Source organism: Notechis scutatus, chromosome 5 (genome assembly GCF_049901735.1).
Source record: "Notechis scutatus isolate UNSWTSFEM ecotype Mainland chromosome 5, rNotScu1.2, whole genome shotgun sequence".
Classification (NCBI taxonomy): Eukaryota; Metazoa; Chordata; class Lepidosauria; order Squamata; family Elapidae; genus Notechis; species Notechis scutatus.
This window is the reverse complement of record NC_142013.1, coordinates 330,778-358,406: the sequence shown is the minus strand read 5'-3', so window position 1 is coordinate 358,406 and position 27,629 is coordinate 330,778. Positions and strand designations below refer to the sequence as shown.

Sequence of the window (27,629 nt, the reverse complement as noted above, 5' to 3'; positions counted from 1 at the left end):
GAATTTCCCACACTCAAAAGATACAAGAGGTTTCCCCTTTCACCCCAGCGCATGACCAGTCCGTCTTCAGCCAATAAGAGTCCACCTGGGTGCTTTGAGAACGCTGAGATGTTTGGGGTAACCCACATTCTTTCTCAGGGTCCGTGGCCTTGGGTGCCGGCACAAACCGGTTCCGAACTCTCCTGCTCTTCACCCAGTTGCCTTTCCCCATCCTCCCTATTTCCCATCACATCCTCATACATGTTTATTGCCCATTTGTTCCTTCCTCCCCACTCCAGTGTCCCCCTCCTCCCGCCTGGCCTTCGATGGCAGGGTGCCAGCAAGGCGCCAAGCCAAAGATGGCAGACCTGACCCTTTGATCCAGTGGGCCTGAACCAGGTGACGGGCTGAGGGCCTGATCCAGCCTCTTGGCTCTTACAGGAGTAAACCGACCGGGAAAATGTTGTATTTATTGAACAAGTTTATTCACAAATCCAGCCTCGTGCCTTTGGATGGATGTGTCTGGTTAAGGAAGGCAAGGCCCAGATGGAGCCTTCGGAGGCTGTGGAAGCAGCAACACCTGCAAAGTCCACCTGGCAGGAGGAGGCCGGGGAGGGAGGGGTTGCTACTTCGGGAGCCAATTACCGCCGTCTCCTTTGAACTTGGAGTGGTTCTTCCACCACAGCAGCTGTTTTCGCACTCAGAGCCCAGGAGACCCATTAAAAGTGTCTAAAGTTTCTTTGAGGCCCAAGGAGGGGAGATGTCCAGGGCTCTCATTACTTGGCTGTCTTGCCCGACTCTCTGGTGGTGGCCACCTCGGTCCAGCAGGCGCTCAGGAGACACGGGCGATTAACTGTTGCAGGAGACCAACAACCCCCCGACCTCTCCTGGGGGTCCCACTTGCTGGCCTCAAGGGGTCCCTCTGCCGCCAAGACCTTCCCTGGAGGTGGCCGTCCAGGAGACCAGAAGGACGACGATGTGTGCAATGACCTTGTTTTCTGCATCATCCACCCAAGTGAGACGAGCCACTTCTAAATGAAAGGAGGGGCCTCTGCCTCCCACTCCCCACCTTGGCTCTTTGCAGCCCTGTGAAGGCTCTGGGCAGGCTCTGCAGCCACCTCCACCCCTCCCAGCTCCTCCCAGGAGGATGGCAGCTCTTCTGGGCAGCCGCCAGCCGGGCCCTCCGCGTGAGGGAGCCCTTTCCGTGAACAAAACCAGCGCAGCTTTCCTTCTCATTGCTGCCAGGCTGAAAGCAGGGAGTTTGCCAAGCCCCCCTCCCAATTGTTCTGATACCAGTCTCCCCCACAGCTCCAGAGCTGTCAGTCAAGTGAGAATGTACAAAGACGCAGCAATAGGTCATGTTTCAGATTTAAATAAGCAGATTGAGAGAATAGAAGCCATTTGTGTGTGTGTGGCTTTGTGAGCAATGCAGATCATTTGTACAATATACCTCTCCACGCCCTATTATATCTATGTGTCCATCTCTCTCTCTCTCTCTCTCTCTATCCCCTTCCTTCCTTCCTTCCTTCCTTCCTTCCTTCCTTCCTTTTCCTTCCTTCATTCCTTCCTCCCTTCTTTCCTTCCTCCCTTCTTTCCTTCCTTCCTTCCTTCCTTCCTTCCTTCCATGTTTATCAGCACACAGGGTGCCATACTAAAAAAACTCTTGGGTGGCACTTACAAAATTGACAACATTTCCATCTGTCAACTCCAGAACTGCTTAGATCAACATAACAGACTATGCCACTGCATTAAAACACCTCAATGTGAATGAAGACCAACACAAATCAAAGAACAGACAGTTGTGATTTATTTAAATAACGCCAACAATAAAAACAATCCAGAAAAAGAAATGTATCAAAAATTACAAAAGATATACAGCTATGCATGTTAGCAAGAAACAAAACAAAAAAGCAGAAAAATGGAAAAATATCACAAATTGCTCAAAAGTCAAGCAAACTTACATAAATGGAAGAATCAAACAATAATCTTTCTGTAACATCCCAATGTATGAACTCGTCATAAAAACAGGGCTGGACTTAGGTATAAACTAAACAAGCTTTGAAGTCCTTACAGAATTTCAGATTCTCCCCCAAGTTTCTAGAATTTTATATGGCTTCTTATGTGTAACCTATGAGAGGCGACCCCCACCAAAATAATAAATAGGAAATCGGGGGATCATTTGAAAACAATGTGTAATTTCAGTATGAAAACGTCGTTCTGAAATAATTAACATGCGTGCATGTTGTGTGTTCAATTTTGAGGGGCGACTCCGGCCCTGTGTGCGTAAATGGTGAGGCCTTCTGGGGTAGCGAGGGAGGGAGGGGGCAGCTGGCTCTTGCTGCTGACCGCCTTGTGCCCTGCTCTGGGTTCCTGACCCAGAAGCCGATGGTTCTGGGGAGGACAAGCTGCAAGAGGGCCGGGTCTCAAGGGACGGTGGTGGCCAGGGAGCCAACGGAAGTCCGGCTGTCTCAGAAGAAGCTGCTGCTCTGGACTCTTGAGCCGGTGCCTTGAAGAGGGCATTGCCTGCTGTTCGCAAGGCAGGTTGTAAGAACCAGGGAATGGCACCAAGGCCTCGTTCCCAGGGGCTTCTGTTGTGGGTTTGGGTTGTGGATGCATGAACCGAAAAGCAGGGGCCTCCATTTCTTTTCTTTTTGGTACAGATGCCCCGGAGCTTCTTCTCCAACTTTCCTCCTGGGAAGTCCACGTTTTAGCCTGAGAAGAAGACCCTTCCTCAAGAAGCAGCAGGTTCAAGTTGGCTCCCTCCAGGATTGGCCACTCAGGGGGTCCCCCACCCCAGAAGCCCTTGGACCAAATTCAGCCTCCTTTTCAAAGGGTTGGGAGAAGCCCCCCCACCCATGACCTATCTAATAAGGGGGGGGTCTGAGGCATGCTGTGCCGATGATTGAGCACCAGGCCCCTCCGGCTCACACCTCGGGTGGGTCTCCGTGTCTGTCTGGCAGCCAGAAAACTGTGGCATAAGACGTCGTAATCGGCCTCAAGGCTCCCTCTGTGGGGTGTTGGATGGACCACCGAGGCCACAAAGGGCTATTAACACCATGCTGGACCTGATGGGATGATGGATGCAAAACGAGGATGCTGGACCTGATGGGATGATGGATGCAAAATTCTCCAGCTCAGTGGAGAATCAGGCCAGGAGCTTGGAAGGGGACGCTGGAGAGAGGTTGGTTTAGTTGAGGTTGCCTCCCTCCCTTCCCGGGAATGTTTGGGTCCATCTCTCCCATTGGGACGCCTGGAAGACTCTGCTGACCGCTCTTCCCTGAGTGGCCACCAAAGGGATCCAGGCCTCCAGGCTGCCTTTTCCTGCCCTTGGCTTTAGGGCAGGACTTGGGTGCCTGGAGGGCCGAGAGGAGACGCCTGACTCAGCACTCGCCTCATCCCGGGTGGAGGGGAGGCCTGGTGCTGGGACGCCCTCTTCACCCCCCTCCCCTTTCCTCCCCAAAGGCAGGTGGAACAGATGGGGGCCAGGAGGGATGCCCAGGTGAGGACGCCAAATGGAAGGGGATTGAGGAGGGGGGGGGAGAGAGCAAGCAAGAGGGGGGGGGGGGGGTGGTGGGACGGGGCTTGTTATCTAGCGTGCCAGGTGCACCCTTACCCCACCCCCTGATGGATGGTCCCTCCCACTGGTCAGGCACAGAGGGGCCGCCACATCCGCCCTCAAGCCGCCTGGCCAAGTGGGTGAGAAACGTCTGACTCAACCACTCCCTCAGCCCCCACGACTCCCGCCCTAAGGGGGGACCCCTGATCACCCCAGGGGGACCTGAGATTACCTGGCTGTCCGCAGGCCAAGTCTGGGGCCCAACTCCAACCTGTGGCTCCAGTCAGGCTCTCTGGCCTCCCGGCCTCACCCTTCCGTTGCTACCCCACACCAGGCTCTGGAGGGGCACGAGCTTCTGCCTGCCCCGAGACCCCCAGTCCAGCTCTGGCCTCCAGCTCCTTCAGCCTCATCACCTCCGGGGGCCTCTGCTGGGGACCATTCAGCTGCCCCTTTGGCTTCAAGGGCTCTCCTCTCTTCTCCTCTTATCCTGCAGGATGCTCAGCTCCCGGCTCCTGGCTCCTGTTTTGGCCAGACCCTCTGCCCTCACCTCTACCGGGCCCTCTGCCTCACCACCACCGCCTCTCAGCCTCGGCCTGGGGCTCTGGGGCTTTGAGTGCAGGTCTCATCCCGGAGTCCTGGAGCTTCTCCACTCCTCCGTTTCCCTCCAGGACACCTCAGCCTTCTGGGGCCATGAGGCCTCCAGCTCAGGTTCGCACCTATTTGCTAGAACCGGTTGTTAACATTCTAAGCAGTTCAGAGAACCGGTTGTTAGAAGAAATTACAGGGCTAATCCTGTAAGGAAGGCAGGAAGGAAACATTCTGGTGTTGCTTACAGAAACTGCCTCTCTGTTAACCCTTATTACATTCTTGGCAGGGTTAGACTTCCTGTCTCAGGAACGTCTCTGGAGTTTTTCCCCCTCCTTTGCTGGTACTTTGCTTGTGTGAAGGGACCATTCAAAGTTACAATGGCACTGAAAAAAGTGACATGACCATTTTTCACACTTACGACTGTTGCAGCATCTCCACAGTCATGAGAGGCCAGGCGAGGAGATGCGTGCCTCGATGGGAGTGATGTTGAGTTGGCGACGCCCAGCCAGTCACATGACCACCAAGCCACACCCACCAACTAAGCCACGCCCACAGAACCGGTTGTTAAAAAAATTGTATCCCACCTCTGATCACAACAGTTGGTTTCGCGTGTAGATGGTTTATGGACCTTCCTGCTGACAGAGCAGGAAGGGAATTAGCTATTTTGCTATCTGGTAAAGTATCTGTATGAGGGACAAAGGCTCCAGGGATGAGTCCATGACTGTCAGGCGCAAGAAACCAAGAGACCAGGCAGTTCAAAGGAAATACAAGTTTTAAAAAGTAAATTTTATTAATTTTCTATTAATTACATTCCTTAGTGCTTAATAAACATCGTGTTGTCTGGATATTTAATTTGTTAACCATTCAAATGCCATTCTTCCTCTCCACTCTTTTTTTCCAACCATGGGTAAAATAAGTTCTCTTGTCACATTTTTCTGATATCTTTCCTAATAAAAACAGCTCAGGTTTAAAATCTACATGTTTCCCTATGATCTTCTCTAGCCATCTATGTATTTTTGCCCAATTATTTTTTTGTTTTAGCACAAGTCCACCACATATGATAAAATGTGCTTGACTTTTGAATACATTTCCAACATTTGCTAGACATATTTTTAAACATATTATCTAACTTAGGTGGTAAATGCCATCTATAAAACATTTTATAGAATAGGATAGGATAGGATAGGATAGAATAGAATAGAATAGAATAGAATAGAATAGACAAGAACAGAATAGAATAGAATAGAATAGAATCCTTTATTGGCCAAGTGTGATTGGACACACAAGGAAATTGTCTTGGTGCAAATGCTCTCAGTGTCCATAAAAGAAAAGATACATTCGTTAAGAATCAAGAATCATCAGGTACAACACTTAATGATAGTCATAGGGTACAATAAGCAATCAAATCATACTAGGAAAAAGGCAATATAGATTTTAAGGATACAAGGGACAAAGTTACAGTCATACAGTCAAAAGTGGGAGGGGATGGGTGATAAGGAGGGATGAGAAGATTAATAGTAATAGTAATGCAGACTTTGTAAATAGTTGGACAGTGTTGAGGGAATTATTTGTTTAGCAGAGTGATGGCTTTTGGGGGAAAACTGTAAATTTTCTTTATAAGAAGAAATGAATACAAGTTTAATATACGGTCGCACTTTCTACAAGAATCTGACCTATTAAAGGTCAAAGCCAATAGGCAGTAGATAGAAGTCAATGGAATTCAAGGCAGGCTGGACTTGGATCTCTTGTGGGCTCGAAAGGACTACAAACTGATGACCCTCTTGACTCTTCCTTCTCTCGGGCCCAGCCTGGTCATCTCCTACAATGGCCTAATTAAACCACTCCCTATTAGGAGATTGTCTAGAACAATAGATGACCATTGTACCCACAACCATTCCTTCAAAGAATGTATTTGCATCCACATTGAACAGAAAGACCGAAGGACACCAAATTTGCTAATTTCCCACAGAACTATTATGGGTTGGCTTGGATTCTGCCTCGGAGCTACTATTTCCTCCTCTGCAAGCCCATGGCCCTCAGCACCCGCACACGGATCTCCTTGGTCTTGGCCCCATAAACTATGGGGTTGAGCATGGAAGGGACTAGCAAATAGACATTGGCCAGGAAGATGTGGACGCTGTGCTGGATGTTGTGCCCAAATCGGTGAGAGAGGAAGGAGAACAGTCCAGGGGTGTACAGGATGAAGATGACCCCCACGTGGGCCCCACATGTGCCTAGTGCTTTGTGGCGAGCCTCCAAGGAAGGCAGGTGGAAGACGGTCCGTAGAATCAGCCCGTAGGAGACGAAGATGAAGGTCAGGTCTCCGCCGGTAACGAGGAGGGATACAACCAGCCCATAGAGGTTGTTGGGAGTGGTGTTCCCACATGCTAGTTTTACAAGAGCCATATGCTCACAATACGTATGAGAGATATTTTGGGAGTGACAGAATGTCAGCCTCAGCAAAAGTAAAGGAATGGGTAAGACAATCACGATGGCCCGGATAACCACGGCTGCTCCGAATTTGACCACCATCCTTGGGGTCAGCAGGGTTGTATAGTTGAGTGGGTTGCAGATGGCCACGTATCGGTCGTAGGCCATGGTGGTGAGCGTCCCAGATTCCACAACAGAGAGGGCGTGCACCATGAACATCTGCACCAGGCAGGCAGCGAAGGTGATCTCTTGGGCGTTGGCCCAGAAGATGCCCAGCATCTTGGGCAGGATGCAGGTGGGCATGGCCATGTCGGTGAGTGCCAGGAAGGAGAGGAAGAGGTACATGGGCTGGTGCAGGCTGGACTCTGTCCAGATGACCCAGAGCAGGGTGGCATTTCCCAAGAGAGCCAAGGTGTAGATGAAGCAGACGGGAAGGGAGAGCCAGGTCTGGACACTCTCCAGTCCTAGGAGGAGGAAGGAGGTGGGAGGGGCATAGGCACTGAGGTTGGCACTCGCTCCGGGCATAGCCGACCTCATGAAGTAAGCCGGAGGCTTGTCTCTCCGAGCTGCCTGGTCTTCTTAAATATTTTGATGCAATCTGCTGGGTCTAAAAGTTGTCTGGCTTCCCACCCCATCAATTGACCTGCAGTTTCTTTGGATAATGTCTCCTTCTCCCAAGTCGTGGGACCTTCTGGTGCTTCTTCTGGTTAGAGAGTCATTTTCCTGCCTCTGGAGGTTGAACTGGGTGTTCCTCTCCGGGAAACGAAGAACAACGTGAGTAATCCCACTCCGAGCTTTGTGGTGCAGAGCCTAAGAATAGCAGACTTTCCATAACTCAGTTCCTCGTGAGGAACAATGGGGGGATTTCCTTGCTGCACCCAGCTGAGGCTCCAGTTTTGGAATCCAGGGTCTCCCTCGCTCCCAGGCCTTGCTCGTCCCTCCTCAAAAAGGAGAAAGAGTCGTCCTGGCCACGCTGCCTGCAAGAGAAGAATTGCACAGAAAAGGAAAGAGGAAGGGAGCAGATCTCAGCCGCTTTAGATGGAGTGAAGGATCACCAGTGAGATGACTGGTCCCACCACCTCTTCTTCCACGGGATGCTCCTGTTTGGGGTTCCAGTCAGCCGACCCACAATTCCTCTTCCAGAGCCTTCCGTGTGTTTCTAAAGGGGTTCAAAGAAGAGATTCCATAGCCATTTGCTGAAAGGGTGTATAGGGTCTCCTTCTTGGGTGGGAGGTTGGAGTCAAGGGCCTCCAGGGTCCTCGCTTCCTTCTCTATTCTTCTGCTTCGTTATTCTGCCACTTTTCCTGTGATCAGGTGTCTCCGTCCCATCAAGGCCAAAGAAAGTCTGGACCGGTAGAGGACCTCCAAGGTCCCTTCCAACCCTATTATTCCAGGTTCTACATTAGCTCTCTCCCCCCATTTCATCCCTTTTCATCATGTTGACTTGCCAAGATCAGAAGTCTGCACATTATGGAGTTTCTCCAAGGTTAAGAATAGAATGGAACAGAACAGAATAAAACTGTGGGAAGTGTATCTATTTCGTGACTCAAAACTCAAGATGAAAAAGGGAGGTTTTCCTTTTGAAGTAAGGAAATGCGGTATCAAACACTGATTAGGATGCTGACTGATCTTGGAATGTTTTTGAAGTGCTGGGAACTATCACACATTTTGGAATGCCTTTGAAATGCTAGATACCGGATAAAGAAGTGTCTGTTACGAGCTAGGCACCATGAAAGATGTAACTTGTATCCTGAAAGATAGATTGTAAATCAAGCCATTTGTATACTGGGGGGAGTAGTAGGGGGTAGTTTTGGGTATAAGAGTAGAGCCTTTAAGCTTTGCCTTTCGTTCCTCCCACCTGCCAGGGCAGGAACCCATTTCTGCAGAAATGTTACAATAAAACCTTTTTCCTTGGATCAACTTTGAATCCTGGTGGTTTTTCTTAGCCACAATCTCACAAAACAGAGTAGAGTAGAGTAGAGTAGAGTAGAGTAGAGTAGAGTAGAACAGAACAGAACAGAACAGAACAGAATAGAATAGAATAAAACAGAGTAGAGTAGAGTAGAGTCGAGTAGAACAGTTGGAGGGGACCTTGTAGGTCACCTAGTCCAGCCCCCCCACCGAACAGGAGACCCTACACCATTTCTGACCAAGGACAGTCCAGTCTCTTCTTGAAAGGCTCCAGTGACGAAGCTCCCACAACTTCTGAAAGCAACTTCTGTTCCTTGGGTTGATTGTTCTCCCTGCCCTGGTTAATTATGGTTAACTAGATTAACTCTGGGGGGGTCCTTGGTGATCTCTGAGCTTGGTGGTTTTCTTGCAGATGTTTCATCACCCAAACTAAGTAACATCAACAATGCTAGTCTAACTAGGGTTAACTATGGTTTCCCATTCAGGTGTGCACCCACTGAATTCATCTGGCATCCTTTGCTAAAGATCCACACACAATCTATTTTAAGGTGGGGCTCTGTATACTTTCGTTAAGGAAGTGGTTTAGCTTATAATCAGGGGAAAATAAGAGCCTCAAGCTTAAAAGTGACTTACCTCCACCCTGTGTATACATTGGTTCCTTTTTTCCAATTTAATGTTGATTGTATGCCTTCATTTCTAATGTTGGGTGCTTTAATGTTCTAATCCTGCAACTGCTTTATTCTGTTATTTGTGGTATTGCAAGCCAGCCAGAGGCACTGAGTGGAGACATGGGCAGCAGGCACATTTTAAAAACAAATAAACCACCTTCCCCCACATCCCTTTTTTGCCATGCGTAAACAGGCAACACCGAGACTTTGCACTCATGAACACATACAGACACACTCATGCTCAGCCATTCCAAGCCACAACATGGACACACCTGTGAGGCTCCTCAGGTCTGGCTGAGCAGATCAGCGGTGGGCCTTTCCACAACCTCCAAAGAGGCAGAATCTGCTGGGATATATAGTTCAGGCGCCCCCAGGTAGCAAAGGGACCGAAGGAAGATGCTGGGCAGGCAGAGGCTCCCTGGGGGATTCTGGCTGCACACAATGCCCAGGTGTGCAACGCCTCCACGGGAGTCCCACGGCTTCTTGGAGTAAAATCGCCCCCAGGAACCTCTTGCTCCCCCCATCACCCCCCCCCTGAGTGGGGTCATCTCCGAGCCTCCTTGCCTTCTGCAAGAGCTGGCAGACTTGGCTCTGCCCGTTGGCTTGGGCCCCAATGGAGGCCTTTCACGCTGGGGGGTGGCTGGTGGATTAAGGACAGACCCCCCCTCCCCCCACTTCTCCCCACCCCCCCTCCCTCCCTCCCTCCCCATCTTTTTAGCTAGCTTGGTATTTTTATAGCCTTGTATTCATTTATATTATTAGGTTTTGTGCCATTTGATCTTTTGTACTGCAAACTGCACAGAGTTACCGCGTGGTAAGGTGGGTGGCTAATAAAATGTACCTATAAACAAATAAAATGGGTGTGTGTGTGTGTGTGTGTGGAAGAACCGCTCCCTGGTTCGGTGCCTCTGAGACGGATTCCCTCTTTAGGGTTACCGTTTTCTGTATCCAGCTGCTGCTGTTGCAAAAGGCAGGGACAGCAAACAGAGAAACAAGCCCGGATGGCAGCCTGGGTGCTTTTTTGCACCCCCTTTTCTTCTTGCATGGAGTGTTACTCTCGGGCCTGGCAGGCAATTCCCATGCCTAGAGAGAGGGAGAGGAAGCATTTTGTGACCCCCAAAGAGGCAGCTTTATCTGGAAGTGGTTCAGGAAGAGGGCTCCCTAATTCACGGGACAATGAGGGTGGGAGAAGGAGACCAGCCCAACCCACCTGGCACGGCTCCGTCCCTGCAGCCCAGCTCAACAAAAGCGGTTTTAGCCTTGCTGGGGAGTGGACTGCCTGCCTCGTCGGCCTCGTGGAGCAGACCAGAGGGGACTGGAGAGGAAAGGGGCCGTCCCGGCCCAAAGAGCTGGAAGAATCCCCCATCCTTTCCCTTTCGTGGGCTTGGCTGCTGGCAGCTGAAGTTGAGCCACTCGGAGGGTTTGTGTTGGAGGAAGGCAGGAAACACGATTTTCCTACAGGAACGGGGCAACCCACTGTGGGACAATTCAATTTAATTATTTAAAATGGTTAAAATATATTTGTACATTTCTGTCGTTCACATTTCATCCTGCCCCTCCTTTGGCCACCTTTCTTTAATGGTTCCATGCCACCATTTCTCCGCCGTTCGTGTAACTCTTGCCCCGCAGCGAGTTCTCCTTTCCCACCTGAGCAACAGGTGAGCTGGCTTGGGCTTGGCATGGAGGCTGGTCCTTCAAGAGCAGCTGGCAAGGCTGGAGACGCAGGCGCCCTTGAGCTCCTCCACGGGAGCCACGTGCTCACGGACAGCCTCGGCCTTCCCCTTGAGACCCCGATTCTCTCGGGTCATCTGAACCTCCAGGAGGCTCCACTTGGAAAGAGGAGCAAAGCCCAGAGCCACTGGGGGGCGCTGCCACCTCCCCACCCACTTCCTTTCTCTACCGATGGAGTCCAACTCGTAGCATCCCTTGATGAGGTGGTTCTGCCCTTGACTGAGGGCATCATGCCCACAGCTGGTACATTGTGAAGAAGCAACGGATGGAAACTAACCAAGGAGAGAAGCAACCTGGAACTCAGGAGGGATTTCCCGAGGACAGTTAACTAGTGGAACAGCCTGCCACCAGAAGCTGTGAATGCGCCAACATTGGGGTTTTTAAAGAAGGGACCGGACTGCCATTTGTCTGAAATGGTCTGGGGTCTCCTGCCTGAGCAGGGGGTTGGACTAGAGGACCTCTAAGGTCCCTCCCAACTCTGTTGTTCTGTTATTGTCTTGCTTCTCCCTTTAGGATTTCCATCCATGGAACCCTTCCTCAGTCTTCCTGCTTCTCCCTCACGGAAGTGAAGAGGTTTGGGTCGAGGAAGCCTCTGGACGTGGGGTGGAATGAGCCTCCTCCCCAAAGCTCCCCCCTTCCAGAGACCAGCCCACGTCTGGGTTTCTAGAGCCGGGGCACCATCAGGTGGTGGAGCGTCTCCTCTGTGGGGGGGGGGGACATTGTGGAGCCAGGCCATCTCCGAGGAATGTCTGTCCACCAGAGGCCTTGGAGGGTTGGACTAGAAGACCTCCCAGGTCCCCTCTCCAAGGTCTCTGTTATTCTATGTCCTGTGTAAGCTGCCCAGGGTTGGTTTTAGGATGGGCAGCTATACCATTGCCATAAGCCGGAGGTCTCCAAACTTGGCAACGTTTAAGCCTTGTGGACTTCAACTCCCAGAATTCCTCGGCCAATTTGAGTCCACAAGGGTTCAGAGGAAGGCAGAGCCGAGCAGAGGCCAAGACTACAAGGAGCAAGTTTATTCGCAGGTGAACATAAACCATTTTCACTTTGTTAAGGAGAGCCTCCGTTCTGGAAGGTCCTGCAGCCTTCAAGGAGGAAACGGTCCTGAGAAAAGCGGCAGAGGGTCCCTCTTCCAAGCGGCTCCCGGCCCAACCCCTTTCCTTGGACGGCATATCTCAATCCTTCGTGGTGCATGGACCTCCAGCACGAGGCAGGGCACCTCTCAGCTTTCCTAAGCCTTTCTCCTTCTCCTCCATCCCCGCCATGGCCGTCGCAACAGGAAGGCGGCAGGGACCGGTTGGAGAAGGGAGTTGACTTGGGACCCCGTGGGCCTCAGGTGTGGCCTGCTGTCTCCCGGGTGGGATTCAAAACTCCCAGCAACCGGTTCACGGCCTGGTTGCTGGATGGGCGTGGCCTATTGGGATTTCGCCTTCCCCAGGGTCCGGAGGCCCTCCAGAAGCCGGAAGCAAGCCCCTTTCCAGACTTCCGGTCATTCCGGAGGGCCCATTTGCCCCCCTCCCAGAGCCTCTGCCAGGCGCTGCACCTACTTGCGTCGAAATCGGGCAGTGTGGAGACTCCTGGGACAGGAGGGGAGGGCTGGGCGGGGCCAGCCGGTAGGTTCGACTCCCAGTTTGGCAAACCACGTGCAAATTTAGCCTCCGGTTCGCCCCAACCGGTCCAAACCGGCTGCATCCCAGCCCTGCCTGTCTCCCTCTGCCTCCTCCTGGGATGAAGAAAGCAACCCTCCGGCTTGGTTTCCTGCCCCCAGCCATCTGGCTTCAGTGAGGCTCCCTGTTCCGGCTGAGCCTCATGAACTTCAAGGCCCGCTTCCGGATGTCTTTCATCCTCGCCCCGTAGACAATGGGGTTGAGGACGGGTGGAACCAGGAGGTAGACGTTGCTCAGGATGGCCTGGAGCAGCGGGGACACGTCTTCTGTGGACCGGTGGATGACGGAGAGGCTAATCAGGGGCAGGTAGAAGGCCAGGACCATGCAGAGGTGGGCCACGCAGGTGCCCGAGGCTCGGAGGCGCTGCTCCCAGGAGCTCAGCCCTAGGACGGCCTTCAGGATCAACAGGTAGGAGGCGAGGATGAGCAGGAAGTCCAGGCCCATCACCAGGCTGATGGCGATCAGGCCGTAGACGACGTTCATGGCCAGCTTGTCTTTGTCACAGGCCAGGTTCATCATGTCCTGGTGGAGGCAGTAAGAATGCCGGAGGACCCGGGACTCGCAGAAGGACAGGCGGTCGAGCAGGAAGGGCAGAGGAAGGAAGAAGGCCAGCCCTCTCACCACAGCCACCAGGCCCACTTTGACCGTCACGGAGTTGGTGAGGATGGTGGCGTACTGGAGCGGGCGGCAGATGGCCACGTAGCGGTCCACGGCCATGGCCAAGAGGATGGTGGACTCCATGCCCGAGAGGGAGTGGATGAAGAACATCTGCAGAAGGCAGGTCTGGTAGGCGATCTCCTTGGCGTCCAGCCAGAAGAGGGAAAGGACCCGGGGCATCGTGCAGGAGGCCAGGGCCAGGTCCACCCCGGCCAGCATGCCCAGGAAGAAGTACATGGGCGTGTGGAGGGCCGGCTCGGCTCTGATGACCAGCACCACGATGGAGTTGCCCACCAGGGCCACCACGTACAGGGCACACAGCGGGAAGGCCAGCCAGAAGTGGGCAGCCTCCAGGCCGGGCAGGCCCTGCAAGGTGAAGGCGGAGAGGCTGCCCAGGCTCTTGTTTGCGGAGGGCACTGCCAGGGTGGCATCCGGAGGCCCCGTGCCCACGTCTGCGGGAGGGAAAGAAGGCAGAGTTGGTGGCGCTTCTCCTCACCGCCTCCCCAGTGAGGCCCCCATGACAAAGTGTCCCTGACTTACAACCACAGATCGGCCCCCAAGGTCTGTCGCCAAGCAAGACAGTTGTTTTGCCCCATTTGACAACCTTCCTTGCCACCGTTGTTAAGTGAATCACGGCAGCTCTTAAATTAGTAACCCCGTTGTTAAGTGACTCTGGTTCCCCTGTTGACTTCGCTGGCTAGGAGCTGCAAAAGCCCCGGTGACCCCAGGAGGGGGAGACCGTCATAAATACGAGTCAGTAGCCCAGGGGCTGAATTTGGGTCACGTGACCAAGGGGTCGTAAGTGTGAAAAACAGTCCTCGGCCCCTTTTTTCAGTGCCATTTAAAGCAGTCACTAAATGAACTGCTGTAAGTCGAGGGTCCCTGTATCCCAAGTGTGGTGCTGGAGGGGCTGCATGGAGGATTCAGCCGTGGAAACGCTCTGGGCCAGCCTGCCCCGCAGGGTCGTTGTTGAAGGAGAAAGTCAAGTGGGGCAGGAAGAACTGTGCCCCCTGCCTGGGGCTCTGTGGGGCGCGGAGGGGTTGAGGGATTCACACCCAGGACTCACAAGGGGCCCCTGAGGTGGGCGTGGGAAGAGCCACAACCGGGCCACACCCACCGGCCCTGAGAGTGGGGCACTTCCAGCCTCAGTTCGCCTTCCGTTGTCCCCCGGCAGCCGGGAAGGGCGTGGCACGCAGGCCCCGGTGGACGCAGCCCTGGAGCAGGAGGAGAGGCAGCGGCCGAAGGGGAGCAGTCGGCCCCGTCGTATCTGGGGGCAGCTGAGCCCAAGGAAGGGGTGGGGGGAGGTCAGCCGATTCTTTGAAGCCCCTGAGAGCAACGGAGGGAAACCAACCAGGGAGAGAAGCAACCTGGAACGGAGGAGACCATTCCTGACCAAGCGGTGGAACGACTTGCCACAAGAAAGTGGTGGGCTCTCCATCCCTGGAGGTTTTCCAAAAGAGGTTGGACAGCCGCTCCTGCTTGAACAGGGGGTTGGACTAGAAGACCTCCGAGGTCCCTTCCAACTCTGTTGTTCTGTTATTCAGTAAAATCTCTCTCTCACACATACAGAGCAAACTTGCAGAGCTGAAACTTTTGTGGAAAACTTACCTTGCGAGATCATTTCCCCTCCGTCTCTCCTTGGGCACAGTGGCTAAATTAAGTGCCCCCGGGGGTCCTTCCTTCCTTCTCTGGTGCCTTCAACACGCATCCCCCATGAGCCTCTCAGTCCAGCTTCCCAAGCCCCTTGGCTGCCCCGGGAAGACCCCCGTCCGGGCCCCACCCGGCCCTTCTCCCTGAGGAAGGAAGACCCTCCCCGGCTGCCCCGCAGGAGGAGGAGGCCGGTTGCGTCTCTGGGGAAGGCGAGGGGCCTGAGCGGCCAGCTGGGAAGCAGGCGAGGATGCCTGGAGGGAGCCTTCTCAGGCTCAGCCCCCCCTCCCTCGGGACCGCTAGTCACTGCTGGGAAGGCCCCACCCCAGAAGGGCCGGGCCCAGGGAAGGAGAAGCACGTCCAGGGGATCCGATCCGGGACGCTCAGCCCGCCTCTCAGGGGCAGCAGCAGCTGCCTTTTCCCAAAGCCCAGGAGGGGGAATTTCCCTGGGGTTTTCCTGGGGGGCTGCCACTTGGGGCTTCAGGCCAGGGACCATCTGGAGGGAAAAGCTGGCCCTGCGTGGCTCAGCGGGGCCCCCGCCAGAACGTTGGCCTGGTGCAGCTGCACCCTCTGAAGGCCTGGCACCCCCAGCTCCATTTCTCCCAACTGCACCGCTCGTCCTGCAAAAGATTGTATTCTCTCCCTTTCCCTCCCTCCCCCCTCCCTCTTTCTCTCTTTCTCCCTCTCTCCCCTTCCCTAAATTTCACACCCAGCAGCACAGAGATTGGAGAAGGAAGAGCCAAGATGCTGGTGAGCTTCATCGGGGATGCTGAAAACAGACGTTGCAAAGGAAACCCCGGTGGCTGGGCGAGTTACAGCCAGAGAAGCGGCCCAGGTGGCTGCTGTCCCAGCCAAGCAAGAGGGGCCCTGAGCTTGGGCTGTGACGCAAGCAGAGGCCCAGCGGGTATCGGCCACGCTAAGAACACCTGGACTTGCACACCTGCTTTTCCAAGCCCAGCAGCCTCCCTTGGACACGGGCTAAGGAGCTTGAAAGCAACCCTGATATTCCTGTTTAGAACTTCCTGTATCCTGAGGCCCAGGAGCTCCGATGCTGGACAGCCCTTTGCCTGCAGTGGTCTGGGGTCCCTGGCCTTGAGCAGGGGGTTAGGCTAGAGGACCTCCAAGGTCCCTTCCGACTCTGTCGTTCTCTTCTGTTCTCCTCCCCTCTCCCCGAGGTCCAAGTAGTAGGCTCTTCTCTGCTCAGCCTCCCAGTTGGAAGAGGGTCTGGGACCCGCGGGGGGCTGAGCACACATACCCCCCCAGCTGCCATTCCCTTGTGGGGACCCCCAAGACCCCCTCCAGCCCTCAGATCGTCTTTTATGTCCATTGGGTGCAGGCCTTCCTCCCCCCACCCCATAATTGTACTGCCTTCGTGTTTCTGTCCGAGGACGGAGAGGCTCACAGCCCACGTTCCAACTCTCCTGCTGTGGGGACGTTTCCTCACGTCCCCAGAAGGGAAGCTGGGCCAGTGGTTGGGGGCGCCCTCCCTCCCGCAAGGGGCAGAAGTTCCTCCCCAGAGGCCAGAAGGGGCCCCCGGGTTGCCTCCTCCTGGGGCAGGGAATCTGGGGGTGGGGGGAACAGGGGCTGGGGGACCATCCCAGCGTGGCCCAGGGCCAGGCAGCCCCCAGGGGACCTCAGGGCGAGGCCTTCCCACTCCTGGGAACCTGGGCGCTTCCTGATCCAGCTGATCCCCCCCTGTTTATTTAGCTCGGACCCTTGAGTTAGATTTATTGGATTTCCTTGGAAGAAACGATGGGGAGAAGCGGCCTGGGATCTGGCAGCTCTCCTCCGGCTGCCAACCTCCCCTCCCCAGCCCCAGGGTTGCACAAAGACCGCCTGGGGGGCAGGGGGTCCAGGAAGGACGGCTTGGCCTTTCCCTGCCATTTGGATCAGGCCCACGAGGGAATGGCAGCCGGGGGAGCGTTCGGTGGGTTCAGCCTCTTCCAACTGGGAGATTCATTCGAGAAGAGGCTAGTCGGTGAAAACAGAGTTGGGAGGGACCCTGGAGGTCATCTAGTCCAACCCCCCCTGCTCGAGCAGGAGACCTGATGTCATTCCAGACAGGCGGCTGCCCAGTCTCTTCTTAAGCACGTCGGGGATGGGGCCCCCACAACTGCTGGAGGGGCGCCTTCCCACCGATGAATTCTTCTACCAGGCAATTCCTCCTGCCTCTGGGGGTCCTCAGGTCTTCCACGCCACGATTGTCCCAACGCTGCTTTTCCAAACGGCAACTGGACTTTTGTCCAGTCAGAACTGAGGAAGCGTCTTGGAGGAGAAGCAAAATGTTTTCAAGGAAAAAAAACCAAGAAAGTCCAGTGTTGCCTATTGGAAAACAGCTTTGGGACACCGAGTGAGGAGGTCGTGGGAAGCCCCTCCCACCAGGCACCCAGAGACGATGGAGAAGAGCCTGGTGCGACCAAAGGGTGTGTGTGTGTGTGTGTGTGTGTGTGTGTGTGTGTGTGTGTGTGTGTGTGCATGGTGCAGTTGCCCCCAGGATGACCAAACCGGGACCTCATCAGCACCACTGAAGGTACAGACAGTCCTGGCCAGCTGCCCCATTGCGATGGCGCTTGGATGGAGGCCAGGCCGGCTGACGAGAAGGAGGAACGGTTCCCAGGGGAAACTCGCAATGGAGAAATTTTGTTTGTGACACAGAAATGCCTGAACTTCCTTGGAAAGCGGGGGGGGTAGAGGCAGGAGGGAGAGGAGGGAGCCCCCCCCTTCGACCTCTCAGCCCTGCAGGTGAACGAAGAGTAGGGGTGCTCCAGGAAGACCCCCTTCCTCTCATTGGACTGTCCTTCCCTGCCCGCTGCCAGGTGCCTGTGGAAGGGGGGACGTTTTGGGCTGCTACCTTGACTCTTTCACCCCACTCCCAGCGGCCCTTGGCCCCTCCAGGCAGGCTGCTGATGTCCTGCGTGGCCCCTTCCCTCCCCCTGCCCCTCCCTGCAGCTCCAGAGCGGCTTGTCCTGCGGTCAGCAAAGTCTGATATTCTGCGGCTGCTATTTTTAAGGCGAAGGGTGGATGGCCTGAAGCCATTTAAGGGAGAAAGGAAGAGCAGAGCTTTTTTTTTTTTTTCTATAAATAAAGGAAAATAATGTGAACAGGAAGGGGTGGCTGGGCTCCACTTGGCCCAGCTCTGCTCCACTTCTGGCTATCTTGGGAACTCGAAAACAGGCTCAGGGAAAGAGGCTGGGGGTTGGGGTGGGCTGCCAGCTTCCTCCAGCAGCTGAGCCCCCTCTGGAGAGAAGAGGGGTAGAGGGGACCCGGGGAGAGGAGATGCAGAGGAGATCCCTGGGGGTCCCGCTTAGGAGGGGCAGCAGCTCTCGGGAGGGATGGCGTGTAGGACCTCCTCCACCCCCAGGCACAGGGCTCTTCTGCCTGGAGGCTTTAATTTGCCCCCCCCCCCAGCAGGGAATGGGCCCTTCAGAGCCCCCTCCCAGTCCAGGGTTCACCCCCTCTGCAGCTAAGCAAGTCCACGTATTTTTCATCACGTTATAACAAACAGAATAACAGCGTTGGAAGAGACCTCGGAGTCCCCTAGAGCAGGGGTCGCCAACCAATGGGCTGAGGACCAAGAAAATTTTGGTGGTCTGCAGAGAAATGTCCCCCCCAAAGTAATTAATCCAGGCTGTGCGGGAACACAAGGCTTGCGTCGCTTGCATTGTGAACAACACAAGGTAGTGAGGGGAGGGGGAAAAGGGCGGAGGGGGGAACTTGCCCCACATGCCCCACGCACTGGCCTGGCCACTGGGCTGCTTCTTTCCGCTTCTTTCTTCTTCTGCTTCTGGCTGCACGCAAGGAAAGCAGCAAAAGTCTTTCTTTCTCTCCCCCAAACTCCGCCAGAAATGAGCCTTGGGGACCCTGCAAGGCCTCCTGCTCCAAGAGGCTGAGCCGGCAAAGACTCATTTCTGGCGGAGTTTGGGGGAGAGAAAGAAAGACTTCTGCAGCTCCTGCTGCTTTCCTTGCATGAAGCCAAAAGTCTCTCTCTCTGTCCCCCCCCCTGAGAACGGAGCTGGAGACGGTATCCTGTGATCCCAAATAAAGAACGATCGATCGTTAGGAAAACGGGGTGGGGGATTTTCCTGAAGACTTTCGGGGGCGTTTTCCCAGGGTCTCTTGGTCCACGGGATTTAAAATGATGAGTTTGGTGGTCCCTGAGGTCCAAAAGGTGGGCGACCCCTGGACTAGTCCAACCCTCCTGCTCAGGCAGGAATCCCCAAAATAATTGTCCAATTTCTTTTTGAGACCCTCCAGTGGTGGAGCCCCCATGGCTTCAGTGGGCAAGCTGTTCCATTGACTGACTGTTCTCACTGACAAGAAATCCCTCCTTACTTTGAGGTGGGATCTCTCCTTGGTTAGTTTCCACCCATCACTTCCTGTCCTGCCTTCTGGTGCTTTGGAGCATAGGCGGACCCCCCTCTTCTCTGGGGCAGCCCCTCAAACCTTGGACAGCTGCAATCAGGTCACCCTCTGCTCCTTCTCTTTGTTGGAGTACAGACACCCCCAATTCCTGCAATCATCCATCATCCAGTTCATCCTCCAGTCCCCTAATCCTCTTTGTTGCTCCTCTCCGCACTCTTTCTCAACGTCTTTTTTATACTGTGGTGAACAAAACATTACGTCAGCCTCAAATGGGCTGCAAGAGCAAATCAAACCCCACAGCAAATCCGGGGAACAGGTTCAAGGCTAGTTTGGCTCCCCCAAAGCTGAGATTGGGGGCGGGGAGAGAACACAGAGCTTCTTCCCCCATGTTGTGGGGTAATTTCCCCATCAGTAATTTATTTCCTCTCCTATAGGAAAGAAATGCTGCTCATGGCAGACGAGTTTCCATGGCCTTTGCTAGAAACACTTTATTTGGCATTCTGTTCTTCCTTAACGTTTTAGTTTCAGCAATGCTGCCTCTCTCAACTTCGACCTTGACGAGTTGGGAGAAGAGAGCCCAGATACGCGGGTCAGGGCCTACGTGGATGAGCGGCACTCGCTTCAAAATGAGCAGATACAATCACCTCAGTTGCCTAGCAGACTCCCACAACCAGGGAAGCACCGGGATGAATTTCAACCACAGACTTTACGTGTCAGTTACGATGACGCTAATGCACCCAAAGTCTCGAGATTCACTTCCCACCAACAGCAAACCTTCCCCAATTGACGTACGTATGAAGGTCCGAGATTCTCTTCCCAGCACCAGCAGCCCTACTGCAACGTCTCACGCCCGGCTGGCTGAGCAACTTAGCCCACCAGTGCCTACAATGATTTCTTGACAAGTCGACATGCCACCAACGACAACTGCCACACTCAATCCACAGGCAGCAGCATTCCTGCCACAACCTCAATACCAATCCGGCTCCCAGGCACCACAAGGTGACCACGCCCAGCCTACACATCAGCATGACGCTCAACCATCGTCCCCAGTATAGGAGTACGACATCCTCCATAAGTACTGGGAGGAAGACTACAACCCGTCGTTGACTTACAACCCAAACTCACCCCACGAGAATCCAGGGGAGAACCCTCTACATCAATACCTCCCCCCAACGCAGCAAATCCTGAAGATTACTGGAGAAACTTGGCTGTACAGAGTGGAAAGCTAAATTTACATGCCAACGGAGTTCGCAGATTCTCTGACAAGCCAGGCGGTGAGTATCTAGTATTGAAGAAACTTTTCCTGTGCCCCGTTCAGGTGGCACACCTGAACCCTGATGAAATAATCAGACACTTGATAGCATGGCTAGGGCCACAGTCTGCTGACATACCGAGGGCACTTTTGGCATCCCACTTAGACGACCCAGCCGCTGCCCTACAGTTATCATGGAAAAGGCTTGACGAACTGTATGGCGCTTCCAAGGACATAGAAGCAACACTCTTGGATAGCCTCAACAATTTTCCTAAAATCCCTATTGACAAGCCTCGCCGAATCATAGACCTCGCTAACATACTTGTCCAGCTGAGAACGGCACAACAAGATCCCAACTTACCGGGACTCGCCTGTCTCGATCACGTCGACACGTAGAACAAAATTGTTGGAAAACTTCTGCAGGTGCTAATTGAAAAGTGGCTCCAGTTGATTGACACCTTCATGGCCAAGGGTTGCCCCCGCTTTGTACCCTTCACACTTCTTGAAGAATTTGTGTCCCAGGAGGCGACAGTGTGCAACACACACCGGGCCCGTGGACTCAGAGCTGTTAGTCCTCCTAATACCAGAAGATACAACAGCAACCATATATCACACTCTGGCCCTATGCTCACTACCAGGGAAAGACCTTTCATGGTTGTCCAGAATACCGAGATCGACTCCTCATCCACACTGTCAGACTGTGCTCCTTCTAAATCCCAAGAAAGAAATACTCAGACTCCATGGTGTAGAGCAGGATTACTCTTTTACTGGAAAGTGAATGGTAGCAACAGAATCAATTCCGAAACTGAGAAATTGGCGGGTGAAATGCATATACAAAGGGATAGAATTGCTCCCCTCCTCCAAAGATCAAATGATTCTTCCAATTAAAACTTCTGAATAGGATCATGTGGTCATCTCCAGGTGATGATGAGGCTACTGTCAGTGACCTTGACATATTTTGATAAAAGTTCGCAGTTGCGCAGAAAAGGACAGAGGCTAGCGAAGAAATGGAAAGTTAAAACAAAGAATCCCCCCTCCCCTTCTTAACCCAGTAAAGGAATGCAAAACACCTCCTGCCTTCTTCCCCTCCAAGATTCCCCCCTCCCACCGTTTCATGACAGCCGAAAGAGAAAAAGACATAACAGCAAATAAAGAATAGAGAGCAGCAAATAAGCAATAGTTAGGGGTGAAGATATCTTGAGGCTGACATTCGGACCCCCTAGAAGAAGGACATTAGTCCCTGTAAGAAAGAACAATCATATATTAACATTGGCATACATTTCTATGGTTTATCAGGATATTTGGCATAAAATTTCTTAAGCAGTTCAGGAGCCCTAATGTCTTCCTCATTAACCCATTCAGCATAGGATGGAGGAAAATGTCTCCAAGCTACAAGATATTGGACACGACCCCTCCATTTCCTAGAGTCTAGAATTTCTTTAATCTCGAAATGTTGTTCCCCTTCGATCAACAGAGGTACGGGGGATCAGACTGGAGTCGGTCTCAAGGTACTGGTATGTTCGGTTTCAACAAACTGACGTGGAAAACTGGATGAATACTGTTTAAGAGTCTTTGGTAAAGTCAGTTGAACAGTCACCGGATTTACAATCCTCTCAATGGGAAAAGGTCCTACATACTTAGGACCCAACTTCTTCGATTTCTGGGTAGTCTGCAAGTATTTGGTCGAGAGGAATACTTTATCGCCCACCTTATACAACATCTGTGGGGCTCGCTGAGCAGATACAATCACCTCAGTTGCGACCGGCCAATAGCAGACTCCAGTCGCCCAACACAACCAGGGCAGTTCACCGGGATGAATTTCAACCACAGACTTTACGTGTCAGTTACGCACCTGACGTTGTCCACCCAAAGTCTTGCTGAGATTCACTTCCCACCAACAGCAAACCTTCCCCAATTGGCGATGCGTACGAAGGTCCGAGATTCTCTTCCCAGCACCAGCAGCCCTACTGCAACGTCTCACGCCCGGCTGGCTGAGCAACTTAGCCCACCAGTGCCTACAATGATTTCTTGACAAGTCGACATGCCACCAACGACAACTGCCACACTCAATCCACAGGCAGCAGCATTCCTGCCACAACCTCAATACCAATCCGGCTCCCAGGCACCACAAGGTGACCACGCCCAGCCTACACATCAGCATGACGCTCAACCATCGTCCCCAGTATAGGAGTACGACATCCTCCATAAGTACTGGGAGGAAGACTACAACCCGTCGTTGACTTACAACCCAAACTCACCCTACGAGAATCCAGGGGAGAACCTCTACATCAATACCTCCCCCAACGCAGCAAATCCTGAAGATTACTGGAGAAACTTGGCTGTACAGAGTGGAAAGCTAAATTTGCATGCCAACGGAGTTCGCAGATTCTCTGACAAGCCAGGCGGTGAGTATCTAGTATTGAAGAAACTTTTCTGCGCCCGTTCAGGTGGCACGCCTGAACCCTGATGAAATAATCAGACACTTGATAGCATGGCTAGGGGCCACAGTCTGCTGACATACCGAGGGCACTTTTGGCATCCCACTTAGACGACCCAGCCGCTGCCCTACGGTTATCATGGAAAAGGCTTGACGAACTGTATGGCGCTTCCAAGGACATAGAAGCAACACTCTTGGATAGCCTCAACAATTTTCCTAAAATCCCTATTGACAAGCCTCGCCGAATCATAGACCTCGCTAACATACTTGTCCAGCTGAGAACGGCACAACAAGATCCCAACTTACCGGGACTCGCCTGTCTCGATCACGTCGACACGTAGAACAAAATTGTTGGAAAACTTCTGCAGGTGCTAATTGAAAAGTGGCTCCAGTTGATTGACACCTTCATGGCCAAGGGTTGCCCCCGCTTTGTACCCTTCACACTTCTTGAAGAATTTGTGTCCCAGGAGGCGACAGTGTGCAACACACACCGGGCCCGTGGACTCAGAGCTGTTAGTCCTCCTAATACCAGAAGATACAACAGCAACCATATATCACACTCTGGCCCTATGCTCACTACCAGGGAAAGACCTTTCATGGTTGTCCAGAATACCGAGATCGACTCCTCATCCACACACAGTTGGGGAGAGAACTCCTCAGATACAACCCAATTTAGATTTCCAAACACAAGGAGGATACAGTTTTGTCCTATGCAGAACACTCATCACTCGCTGAACAGCTGCACTGGGTTTGCAGAAAAATCACTGACCCAACGAAAAGAATTGCTAAGGGAGTACCCATACTGCCACAAGTGTTGCGAATCCAAACACCCGTCCACGTATTGCACAGCCAAGGTGCAATGCGACTTTTGCAATAGTGACCAGCACCCGACCGTGCTGTATCCAGACTCGGAGCTGCCACGGCAGATATCTCGTAACCCTCCTTTGGACAAGGAGCCTCAACGTAACACAGAAGCATGCAGGGCTCCTTGGCAGACTGCCAAACCGCAACCACAACCAAGGCTGAGTGTCAACTGCACAGCACTGTGCGCTGACTCACCACACCCTCGTTCGTGTCTTCCCATCTGCTTAGCTAAAGTGTACCCTGAAGATGCCATGAAAATGTACGTGTGGATAGACATTCAAAGCACCTGCACCCTGGCCAGACCTGCATTCTTTGACCTCTTTGAAGTGCAACAGGACAAACTTCCCTTCACTGTATCAACATGCCATGGACCAAGAAGCACAGTGGGGAGGAGAGCTACTGGACTCTGCATAGAGTCATTGGATGGAAGTTCCCAGTTCCCACTACCGCCCGTATTTGAATGTGATGGGGTACTGAATGACCGCAGTCAGATTGCAACACCTGAGGTCATAAGTAACATGCCTCACCTACAGCACCTGGCTCATCACTTCCCCGCTCTAGATCCGGAGGCTGAGATCCTACTCTTGCTGGGAAATAATGCCCCATGCACCTTTCTCTTCTCCGAGTCAGTCGGCGGCCCTGTAGACAGCCCAGTGGCCATCAAATATCCACCAAGATGGGGGATCGTAGGAATTGTCAGTGTCGATCAGATGCAGACTCCAACCCAGGCAAATGCCTTAGCACCATCCAGTCCAACAGCCTCCCGACACCCTTTAGCACCATCGAAAACAAGCTGCCTCCGATCAGTACAGTTTTGCTAGGACACCGTAAACGGCCGCCTGCAACCACCAGCCATCCACTAAGACGCTCTACACGCTCTACACATATGCCTCCGCAACACCCTTTCCAACATCGTCCTGACGCCCTTTGAAAGCAAGAGCACCGTTCCAACCCTAAAAGGCCGCCAGAGGCAACCCGCAGACTTGCAGACTTGCACCAAGAGGCCAAACTTGAAGATTGAACCTCAAGCTTTGCATGCTTTGCTTTGTTTGATGCTTTATTAATGTTTACTGTTTTTTTAGTTATATAGCTAACTGTTTATCTTAGTTATATAGTTATATGCTTGCTATTCAGTTAGTATTACTGTTTACTGATTATCTTACTTTATAGTTAATTTTTACCTGCACTGGTCAGGTGGGGAGTGTGCTGTCCCAGCCAGTCTATGGGAATTGGATAGTTACTTAGGAATTTTGAGCTGTCCCCTTAAGGGAATGCATCATGGTAAATGTAGTTAAATGTAGTATCCTGGGAAATGTAGTTCATGTCACGCGGCCACATCTGTAATCCCGATTGGTCACTAATTTAACCCTCCATGGGTTGGGGGAGTTTTTCCTCACTTTGCCTGAACTCCCTGACTCATGGCAGCTGCTTTCTATTGCTACGAGATGGGTTGGGAGATCACCATCTTTTACTACTAGGCAGATAGGCAAAGGATTGGTCATTAAAGAAGAAATTCGTCACAAATGCGAGTTATGAGGATACCTGATGAACCAATAAATGTTCTTTGTTATGGACGTCTTCTTGAGTTATCTCTCTGCATCTGTGCAGTTTATAAATCCTTTTTTTCTTACTCTTAGAATTTCCTGCCATAAAATCCTGCTTTGCTTCTTTGGAAAAACGTTGTACATTCTCTGCTGAATCTGCTGAGCCTTCATGCTGTACATGCTGGGATTCAGGAGCAGAGGGACCACAGTGTAGATCCGTGATGGCGAACCTATGGCACGTGTGCTGGCATGCAGAGCCATTTGTGCCGGCACGTGAGCTGCAGGCAAACTTACCTCACTGCGCATGTGCGTGCCTCACAGCTGATTTTTGGCTGGTTTGAGGCCTTTTTCGGCCTCCCAAAGGCTTGAGGAAGGCTTCTGCAGGCTTCTACAAGCTGTGTAGGCCGAAATCTAGCCCTGTTTTGTCACTTCCGGTATTTTCGGAAAAAACAGGAAGTGATGAAACGGGGCTAGATTTCGGCCTACAAAGCTTGTAGATGCCTGCAGAAGCCTTCCTCAAGGAGGCCGAAAAAGGCCTTATACCAACCAAAAATCAGCTGTGAGGCGCAATGCAGGTAAGGGGACGGTGGCCATTTTCTGCCTTTCTGGGCCCCAGGGAAGCTTTCTGGGAGCAAAAATGCCCCCGGAGGCTTCCTGAGGCCCAGAAGGCCCCCAAAATGGGGGGTTGCTGCAAAAAAGAAGAAGAACCCATGCTCACCCAGTCCCATGGCCCTGCTCACTAGCCACGCCCACAGAACCGGTGATTAAAAAATTGGAATCCCACTGTTAGGGATACAACACCCTAGCACAGGGGTGGGCAAACTTTTTGGCTCGGGGCCGCATTGACTTTTAAAATTTGACAGACGGGCCGGGTCAGCACAAGATTTTTTGGGAATCGCCCCCCTTCCCCCCTTCTCCTCCTTCCCCTCCCCTCGGAGGCCCCCTGAGTCAGGAGTTGCTACCGCCGGCGTGGCTCCACGCGGCTCCAGTCCCGCGTTGCCTCGGGAAGGGAAAGGCAAAAGGAAGAGCCGCGACGGTGCTTTGCAATGGGAGCAGCGGCACCGAGAGCTCAGGCTCAGCGGCTCCTGGTTTTGCCTTTTCCTTCCCAAGGCAACGCGGGACTGGAGCGCACGGAGCTGCGCCAGCGTAGCAACTCCTGACAGCCCCAGCTGGACACCTGAGCGGAGCCGGGCGAAACTGCCTGTTGCTGCTGCCGGAGCACCGCCGGTCGCCTCCTCAAGCAGCCCGCCCACCCGCCGGTCTTCCCCTCTGCCGCGTGGCTCGGGGCCAGGCGCGCGCCCGCGAGTTAAAGGAAGCCGAAAGTTGCTGGGAAGTTGCTCGGGTGCTGGGAGCAGGCTTTTAAAGTGCTGCCCGAGCAGGACCGCCGAGCCGGAAACGGGGCACCAAGGCAGGGCAAAGCTCCACCAGCAGCGGCCTAGCTTTAGGTGGCTCCAAGCAGCCCGCCCGCCCGCCCGGGTGGAACCCTTCCCGCTCCTCGGCGGGAAGACGCTCCAGCCTGCAAGCTTTGCCTTTGCAAAGTTTAAGCCTGGAAGCCCGGAAAAAAAGGGGATCGGCGGGGACTCACCTTCGGAGATGTCGCACTCAAGGTGATTTCGAACTCCCAGCCGAGGCCTTTGCAAATTTCTTTTCTTTCCTACCCTAGATCGCTCCGCACTGTTTTGCAGCTTTGGGGGCCACGCGGCACAGGGCAATTACGCCACGCCCAGCGATTTTTTTTCAGGGGCGGGCCGGATTGGACAGACCAATGGCAGCAATTTTTTTTCAGGGGCGGGCCGCATTGGACAGACCAACGGGCCGGATGTAGCCCGCGGGCCGTAGTTTGCCCACCCCTGCCCTAGCAGAACGTGCAACGGCAGTCAAGCAGACAGAGAGTGTGTGTGAGATAAAACGTTGTTGTAGCTTTACAATCAGTAAGACAGATACACTGTGCAATTAAATAGTTTTTATTCCAGCAAGAGTTATAGCATAGTCAAAAGCAGTCCATATGTCATACACTAAGTTCAGACAGTCCGAGGGTTATTCAGTTTGCAAAGTCCAGTGTAGAAAATAGATCGTTCAACTCACAAACAATCAGTCCAATGATGTATCTCTTTTGCAGTCAGAGATATGAAGCAAAATCAAACCTTCTTTTCTTCTCTCAGCAAACATACACAGTAATCACCATCAATCCTTCATTGTCAGCTATCCAGTAAAAGCCGGCGAACAGTGAGCTCTCTTGCTCCCTCTTATGGCGATTTACAACCGCACCCAAATACTTGGCTTACAGTTTAAAGTGACACACACATTTAAACTAACTAACATATATTATATTTAGC

The 27,629-nt window shown here is 53.1% G+C and overlaps 2 protein-coding genes across 2 annotated transcripts; both read right to left on the bottom strand.

Annotated features, from left to right (window-relative positions):
* Positions 1-5,355: 5,355 nt before the first annotated feature.
* LOC113427616 (olfactory receptor 52D1-like) lies at positions 5,356-7,966 on the bottom strand. The gene has a single exon (XM_026690128.2). It carries the CDS (start codon positions 7,088-7,090, stop codon positions 6,131-6,133), a length of 960 nt encoding a protein of 319 aa, XP_026545913.2. The 5' UTR covers positions 7,091-7,966; the 3' UTR covers positions 5,356-6,130.
* A 3,899-nt stretch (positions 7,967-11,865) lies between these two features.
* LOC113429738 (olfactory receptor 51E2-like) lies at positions 11,866-15,111 on the bottom strand. Its single transcript, XM_026692246.2, has 2 exons — positions 14,796-15,111; positions 11,866-13,639 (listed from the first exon to the last, which is right to left on the bottom strand). Exons 1-2 carry the CDS (start codon positions 14,806-14,808, stop codon positions 12,642-12,644), a joined length of 1,011 nt encoding a protein of 336 aa, XP_026548031.2. The 5' UTR covers positions 14,809-15,111; the 3' UTR covers positions 11,866-12,641.
* Between the last annotated feature and the right edge of the window lie 12,518 nt (positions 15,112-27,629).